The sequence below is a fragment of the Uranotaenia lowii genome, chromosome 3 (genome assembly GCF_029784155.1).
Source record: "Uranotaenia lowii strain MFRU-FL chromosome 3, ASM2978415v1, whole genome shotgun sequence".
Lineage (NCBI taxonomy): Eukaryota > Metazoa > Arthropoda > Insecta > Diptera > Culicidae > Uranotaenia > Uranotaenia lowii.
Window position 1 is genome coordinate 361,433,540 of NC_073693.1, and position 9,128 is coordinate 361,442,667.

Below are 9,128 nucleotides of genomic sequence, written 5' to 3' on the forward strand. Positions count from 1 at the left end.
AAATGACAAAAATGACAAAAATGACAAAAATGACAAAAATGACAAAAATGACAAAAATGACAAAAATGACAAAATGACAAAAATGACAAAAATGACAAAAATGACAAAATGACAAAAATGACAAAAATGACAAAAATGACAAAACAAAATGACAAAAATGACAAAAATGACAAAAATGACAAAAATGACAAAAGAAAATGACAAAAATGACAAAAATGACAAAAATGACAAAATGACACAAAAATGACAAAAAATGACAAAAATGACAAAAATGACAAAAATGACAAAAATGACAAAAATGACAAAAATGACAAAAATGACAAAAATGACAAAAATGACAAAAATGACAAAAATGACAAAAATGACAAAAATGACAAAAATGACAAAAATGACAAAAATGACAAAAATGACAAAAATGACAAAAATGACAAAAATGACAAAAATGACAAAAATGACAAAAAATGACAAAAATGACAAAAATGACAAAAATGACAAAATGACAAAATGACAAAAATGACAAAAATGACAAAAATGACAAAAATGACAAAAAATGACAAAAATGACAAAAATGACAAAAATGACAAAAATGACAAAAATGACAAAAATGACAAAAATGACAAAAATGACAAAAATGACAAAAATGACAAAAAGACAAAATGACAAAAAATGACAAAAATGACAAAAATGACAAAATGACAAAAATGACAAAAATGACAAAAAATGACAAAAATGACAAAAATGACAAAAAATGACAAAAATGACAAAAATGACAAAAAATGACAAAAATGACAAAAATGACAAAAATGACAAAAATGACAAAAATGACAAAAATGACAAAAATGACAAAAATGACAAAAATGACAAAATGACAAAAATGACAAAAATGACAAAAATGACAAAAATGACAAAAATGACAAAAATGACAAAAATGACAAAAATGACAAAAATGACAAAAATGACAAAAATGACAAAAATGACAAAAATGACAAAAATGACAAAAATGACAAAAATGACAAAAATGACAAAAATGACAAAAATGACAAAAATGACAAAAATGACAAAAATGACAAAAATGACAAAAATGACAAAAAATGACAAAAATGACAAAAATGACAAAAATGACAAAAATGACAAAAATGACAAAAATGACAAAATGACAAAATGACAAAAATGACAAAAATGACAAAAATGACAAAAATGACAAAAATGACAAAAATGACAAAAATGACAAAAATGACAAAAATGACAAAAATGACAAAAATGACAAAAATGACAAAAATGACAAAAATGACAAAAATGACAAAAATGACAAAAATGACAAAAATGACAAAAATGACAAAAATGACAAAAATGACAAAAATGACAAAAATGACAAAAATGACAAAAATGACAAAAATGACAAAAATGACAAAAATGACAAAAATGACAAAAATGACAAAAATGACAAAAATGACAAAAATGACAAAAATGACAAAAATGACAAAAATGACAAAAATGACAAAAATGACAAAAATGACAAAAATGACAAAAATGACAAAAATGACAAAAATGACAAAAATGACAAAAATGACAAAAATGACAAAAATGACAAAAATGACAAAAATGACAAAAATGACAAAAATGACAAAAATGACAAAAATGACAAAAATGACAAAAATGACAAAAATGACAAAAATGACAAAAATGACAAAAATTACAAAAATTACAAAAATTACAAAAATTAAAAATTTACAAAAATTAGAAATTTACAAAAATTACAAAAATTACAAAAATAACAAAAATTACAAAAATTACAAAAATTACAAAAATAACAAAAATTACAAAAATGACAAAAATTACAAAAATTACAAAAATTACAAAAATTACAAAAATTACAAAAATTACAAAAATGACAAAAATTACAAAAATTACAAAAATTACAAAAATGACAAAAATGAAAATAAATGACAAAAATGACAAAATTGACAAAAATGACAAAAATGACAAAAATGACAAAAATGACAAAAATGACAAAAATGACAAAAATGACAAAAATGACAAAAATGACAAAAATGACAAAAATGACAAAAATGACAAAAATGACAAAAATGACAAAAATGACAAAAATGACAAAAATGACAAAAATGACAAAAATGACAAAAATGACAAAAATGACAAAAATGACAAAAATGACAAAAATGACAAAAATGACAAAAATGACAAAAATGACAAAAATGACAAAAATGACAAAAATGACAAAAATGACAAAAATGACAAAAATGACAAAAATGACAAAAATGACAAAAATGACAAAAATGACAAAAATGACAAAAATGACAAAAATGACAAAAATGACAAAAATGACAAAATGACAAAAATGACAAAAATGACAAAAATGACAAAAATGACAAAAATGACAAAAATGACAAAAATGACAAAAATGACAAAAATGACAAAAATGACAAAAATGACAAAAATGACAAAAATGACAAAAATGACAAAAATGACAAAAATGACAAAAATGACAAAAATGACAAAAATGACAAAAATGACAAAAATGACAAAAATGACAAAAATGACAAAAATGACAAAAATGACAAAAATGACAAAAATGACAAAAATGACAAAAATGACAAAAATGACAAAAATGACAAAAATGACAAAAATGACAAAAATGACAAAAATGACAAAAATGACAAAAATGACAAAAATGACAAAAATGACAAAAATGACAAAAATGACAAAAATGACAAAAATGACAAAAATGACAAAAATGACAAAATGACAAAAATGACAAAAATGACAAAAATGACAAAAATGACAAAAATGACAAAAATGACAAAAATGACAAAAATGACAAAAATGACAAAAATGACAAAAATGACAAAAATGACAAAAATGACAAAAATGACAAAAATGACAAAAATGACAAAAATGACAAAAATGACAAAAATGACAAAAATGACAAAAATGACAAAAATGACAAAAATGACAAAATGACAAAAATGACAAAAATGACAAAAATGACAAAAATGACAAAAATGACAAAAATGACAAAAATGACAAAAATGACAAAAATGACAAAAATGACAAAAATGACAAAAATGACAAAAATGACAAAAATGACAAAAATGACAAAAATGACAAAAATGACAAAAATGACAAAAATGACAAAAATGACAAAAATGACAAAAATGACAAAAATGACAAAAATGACAAAAATGACAAAAATGACAAAAATGACAAAAATGACAAAAATGACAAAAATGACAAAAATAACAAAAATGACAAAAATGACAAAAATGACAAAAATGACAAAAATGACAAAAATGACAAAAATGACAAAAATGACAAAAATGACAAAAATGACAAAAATGACAAAAATGACAAAAATGACAAAAATGACAAAAATGACAAAAATGACAAAAATGACAAAAATGACAAAAATGACAAAAATGACAAAAATGACAAAAATGACAAAAATGACAAAAATGACAAAAATGACAAAAATGACAAAAATGACAAAAATGACAAAAATGACAAAAATGACAAAAATGACAAAAATGACAAAAATGACAAAAATGACAAAAATGACAAAAATGGCAAAAATGACAAAAATGACAAAAATGACAAAAATGACAAAAATGACAAAAATGACAAAAATGACAAAAATGACAAAAATGACAAAAATGACAAAAATGACAAAAATGACAAAAATGACAAAAATGACAAAAATTACAAAAATTACAAAAATTCAAAATTTACAAAAATTACAAAAATTACAAAAATAACAAAAATTACAAAAATGACAAAAATTACAAAAATTACAAAAATTATAAAAATTACAAAAATTACAAAAATTACAAAAATTACAAAAATTACAAAAATTACAAAAATTAGAAAAATGACAAAAATGGAAATAAATGACAAAAATGAAAATAAATGACAAAAATGACAAAAATGACAAAAATGACAAAAATGACAAAAATGACAAAAATGACAAAAATGACAAAAATGACAAAAATGACAAAAATGACAAAAATGACAAAAATGACAAAAATGACAAAAATGACAAAAATGACAAAAATGACAAAAATGACAAAAATGACAAAAATGACAAAAATGACAAAAATGACAAAAATGACAAAAATGACAAAAATGACAAAAATGACAAAAATGACAAAAATGACAAAAATGACAAAAATGACAAAAATGACAAAAATGACAAAAATGACAAAAATTACAAAAATTACAAAAATTACAAAAATTAAAAATTTACAAAAATTAGAAATTTACAAAAATTACAAAAATTACAAAAATAACAAAAATTACAAAAATGACAAAAATTACAAAAATTACAAAAATTACAAAAATTACAAAAATTACAAAAATTACAAAAATGACAAAAATTACAAAAATTACAAAAATTACAAAAATGACAAAAATGAAAATAAATGACAAAAATGACAAAATTGACAAAAATGACAAAAATGACAAAAATGACAAAAATGACAAAAATGACAAAAATGACAAAAATGACAAAAATGACAAAAATGACAAAAATGACAAAAATGACAAAAATGACAAAAATGACAAAAATGACAAAAATGACAAAAATGACAAAAATGACAAAAATGACAAAAATGACAAAAATGACAAAAATGACAAAAATGACAAAAATGACAAAAATGACAAAAATGACAAAAATGACAAAAATGACAAAAATGACAAAAATGACAAAAATGACAAAAATGACAAAAATGACAAAAATGACAAAAATGACAAAAATGACAAAAATGACAAAAATGACAAAAATGACAAAAATGACAAAAATGACAAAAATGACAAAAATGACAAAAATGACAAAAATGACAAAAATGACAAAAATGACAAAAATGACAAAAATGACAAAAATGACAAAAATGACAAAAATGACAAAAATGACAAAAATGACAAAAATGACAAAAATGACAAAAATGACAAAAATGACAAAAATGACAAAAATGACAAAAATGACAAAAATGACAAAAATGACAAAAATGACAAAAATGACAAAAATGACAAAAATGACAAAAATGACAAAAATGACAAAAATGACAAAAATGACAAAAATGACAAAAATGACAAAAATGACAAAAATGACAAAAATGACAAAAATGACAAAAATGACAAAAATGACAAAAATGACAAAAATGACAAAAATGACAAAAATGACAAAAATGACAAAAATGACAAAAATGACAAAAATGACAAAAATGACAAAAATGACAAAAATGACAAAAATGACAAAAATGACAAAAATGACAAAAATGACAAAAATGACAAAAATGACAAAAATGACAAAAATGACAAAAATGACAAAAATGACAAAAATGACAAAAATGACAAAAATGACAAAAATGACAAAAATGACAAAAATGACAAAAATGACAAAAATGGCAAAAATGACAAAAATGACAAAAATGACAAAAATGACAAAAATGACAAAAATGACAAAAATGACAAAAATGACAAAAATGACAAAAATGACAAAAATTACAAAAATTACAAAAATTCAAAATTTACAAAAATTACAAAAATTACAAAAATAACAAAAATTACAAAAATGACAAAAATTACAAAAATTATAAAAATTACAAAAATTACAAAAATTACAAAAATTACAAAAATTACAAAAATTACAAAAATTAGAAAAATGACAAAAATGAAAATAAATGACTAAAATGAAAATTAATGACAAAAATGACAAAAATGACAAAAATGACAAAAATGACAAAAATGACAAAAATGACAAAAATGACAAAAATGACAAAAATGACAAAAATGACAAAAATGACAAAAATGACAAAAATGACAAAAATGACAAAAATGACAAAAATGACAAAAATGACAAAAATGACAAAAATGACAAAAATGACAAAAATGACAAAAATGACAAAAATGACAAAAATGACAAAAATGACAAAAATGACAAAAATGACAAAAATGACAAAAATGACAAAAATGACAAAAATGACAAAAATGACAAAAATGACAAAAATGACAAAAATGACAAAAATGACAAAAATGGCAAAAATGACAAAAATGACAAAAATGACAAAAATGACAAAAATGACAAAAATGACAAAAATGACAAAAATGACAAAAATGACAAAAATGACAAAAATGACAAAAATTACAAAAATTACAAAAATTCAAAATTTACAAAAATTACAAAAATTACAAAAATAACAAAAATTACAAAAATGACAAAAATTACAAAAATTACAAAAATTATAAAAATTACAAAAATTACAAAAATTACAAAAATTACAAAAATTACAAAAATTACAAAAATTAGAAAAATGACAAAAATGAAAATAAATGACTAAAATGAAAATTAATGACAAAAATGACAAAAATGACAAAAATGACAAAAATGACAAAAATGACAAAAATGACAAAAATGACAAAAATGACAAAAATGACAAAAATGACAAAAATGACAAAAATGACAAAAATGACAAAAATGACAAAAATGACAAAAATGACAAAAATGACAAAAATGACAAAAATGACAAAAATGACAAAAATGACAAAAATGACAAAAATGACAAAAATGACAAAAATGACAAAAATGACAAAAATGTCCAAAATGACAAATATGACAAAAATGACAAAAATGACAAAAATGAAAAAAATGACATTACATTCTTGGAATCATTTCTTCGTTGTGTTTGGATTGGATGAACCCGGCAAAAGTCATTCGTGTTCGCACATATTTATACCTTTGTTTTTATGTATTAGAAAATGAGATTATGGTGTGGTTTATTGGCTTTCGGTGATACACAGTGATTACGTATGGAATGCTCATTATTATCTCACATTAAGTGTACGACGCAAATATCTTTTTCCTAAAAATTGAACTCATTTTATTTGTTTTAATCTTGTCCCACAAAAATTTGATAGTAAATCCAATCGGGATGTAAGTCGAAATACAGTGATTTTTCAGAACATCCATTTTCGGTCAGCGTATTGTAGGCGCAGAACGCGGCGAGATAAATTTTAGAATCTTCCTTCCTATCCAGAGGTTCTCCAGGAGAAACTTCAAAGTACGTAGGTATGTGGGCATCGGTACGTTCGAAGGGCTCATCCCGAATCGATTGCTGGGTGAGTGACTTCCTGTCTTCCGAGGTGACTATCGAAAAACTATCCGTTTGTGACGATTGTGTAAAGTAGAAAGCCGTTGGGAGACAAACCGGAGTTCGATCTATTGGTTCCTCAAGTTCTAACAGGTACAAGTTCCGATAGTGATCAGAATCTTCTCCATAGAAGGTAATCACCCTATCAACTGGTTCTTGCAGTGGTTCCGCTCCATCTACTCCTGGAAACCAAACGTAGGAGAAGTTACCGCTTTCCGAGTACACCAAAACATGTTTGGAGTCAATCAATGATCCTCGGAGGAAAGTTCCTTTTTTGCAGGTGGACTTCACACAATCATTTCTAAATTTGAGAAAATCACCCTCATACCCTACTCCTATTTCAACCATACAATGCCAGGGGTGAACGTCACTCGATGCCTTTCCACATTTGTCCAATCCTAGGAGATTAAATCGCAAGGGATTTGTAAAGAACACCAACCATTTAGCATAAAAGGCAACATCGGTTAATATAAGATTGTGGCCCCTCTGGGAATCATTTTTCTCGCCAGTAATAACACCTCGTAAGTACCACTGGTTTAAATTTTCTAAGAACAAACCGCTACCGTTATCTCCGAAAATGCCTTTTGATCTTCTGAGAGAACCAGTACAGAGTGATTTGCCCTTGTGATAAAATTTTTTGAAATTATCTGAACAATCTTTTTCAGATACTATTGGTGTCAGCGATTCCTTCAGAATTCTTCTCTTAGAATCCGTATTATCCACATTCCAACCGGTTGTATAACCCGATCGACCAATGGTTCTCTCTTTGCCGGGGTACTCATCCAGAATGCAAATTGGCTGCACTTGATCCGTGAATTCCAGCTCATCAGTAAGCCTAAGAACAGCTATGTCATGCTCCAACGAATTCCGATCAAATCGATGATGACGTATTATTTCCGTAACCTCGACAGAAGGCATCTGGTCCAATTTCTCACCCAGTTGCCCCACTCCCAGTACCAAACGTATCTCAGAACTATCGAGTTCACGTCCTCCATCCCTTGCCGCGAAAGTACATTGGGCTGCCGTCACCACAAATTGGTTCGAGATTATGGCGGACCCACACGCATAGATCCATTCGTTCTGGTGTTCTTGCTTCTGGAGCAGGGCTGCTTGCCACGGCCATTTTTCGGGGGCCACCTCATCTTTCTGACCGGAAAAATTCAGCAAAGAACTGACTTTTCGTTGACCACATTTTTCTGGAAATTTGTTTGAAGTTTTTGTATTGATTTACAACTTGTTGTTTTAAATACATGCACCTACCTGAGGCTATCAGAAACACAAAACAGCTGAGAACGGTAAAAACAGCGATAAGCTTCATCCCCGAAAAAAAGCGTCCCTGCTTAGCAGTGTTTTTAAGAGGAACTAAAAAATTTGGAGCATCAGATAGGTTGTGCCTAAAATTTGCTTTCTTTTCCGTCAGGGTAGTTGTCTCAATCATGATTCGATGTACCGTTTCTAAAATCTCCTAAAATGGATAATTTTCCATTGAATTAATCAAAGAATAGTCTTTCGACTATCGGTAGACAGAAATTCGGCACATTATTGTGATACTTACCTTGAAATCTTATACATAGTTAAGGAACCGGTTCTGCCTCGCGATTTTGTTTTCTAGCTGATTTGACTCTAATATTTCATTGACGTCAATCAAGGTTCATATATCCATTAGACTGAGTCGATTTGGGATCATTCTTGAATTTCTCAAACCCTGGGGTCTCTAAAGTTTCGTTTAGGTCCAAAACTCATCCACGATTTTTTGCAGAATTTTGAAGTAACGTTTACATGAGTAAATTTCAACTTTTAGGTTCGTATGGGAAAATTGAATATTTTGTACTGTAAAATCATCATCATTTTTGTTTCTTCTGTGGAACCGAGCTTGCTGATGGATTTTGTGCCAATTTATAAATTTCTCATCTGAAGTTTTTCGCTGAACAACTTTGTCGAAGACCGTTACTTTGTATTTTATAAGGC

General features: G+C 25.9%; 1 protein-coding gene across 1 annotated transcript; it reads right to left on the minus strand.

Moving 5' to 3' along the window:
• Nucleotides 1–6,899: 6,899 nt before the first annotated feature.
• LOC129754020 (CLIP domain-containing serine protease B8-like) lies at nucleotides 6,900–8,493 on the minus strand. Its single transcript, XM_055749876.1, has 2 exons — nucleotides 8,421–8,493; nucleotides 6,900–8,356 (listed from the first exon to the last, which is right to left on the minus strand). Exons 1-2 carry the CDS (start codon nucleotides 8,476–8,478, stop codon nucleotides 6,900–6,902), a joined length of 1,515 nt encoding a protein of 504 aa, XP_055605851.1. The 5' UTR covers nucleotides 8,479–8,493.
• Nucleotides 8,494–9,128: the final 635 nt, after the last annotated feature.

Bases quoted from the DNA above. Each gene is read 5' to 3' on its own strand.
- LOC129754020 (XM_055749876.1), bottom strand. From the start codon at position 8,478: ATGAAGCTTATCGCTGTTTTTACCGTTCTCAGCTGTTTTGTGTTTCTG. The intron at 8,357-8,420 runs GTAGGTGCATGT...ACAAATTTCCAG, and splicing joins TGTGTTTCTGATAGCCTCAG to AAAAATGTGGTCAACGAAAA.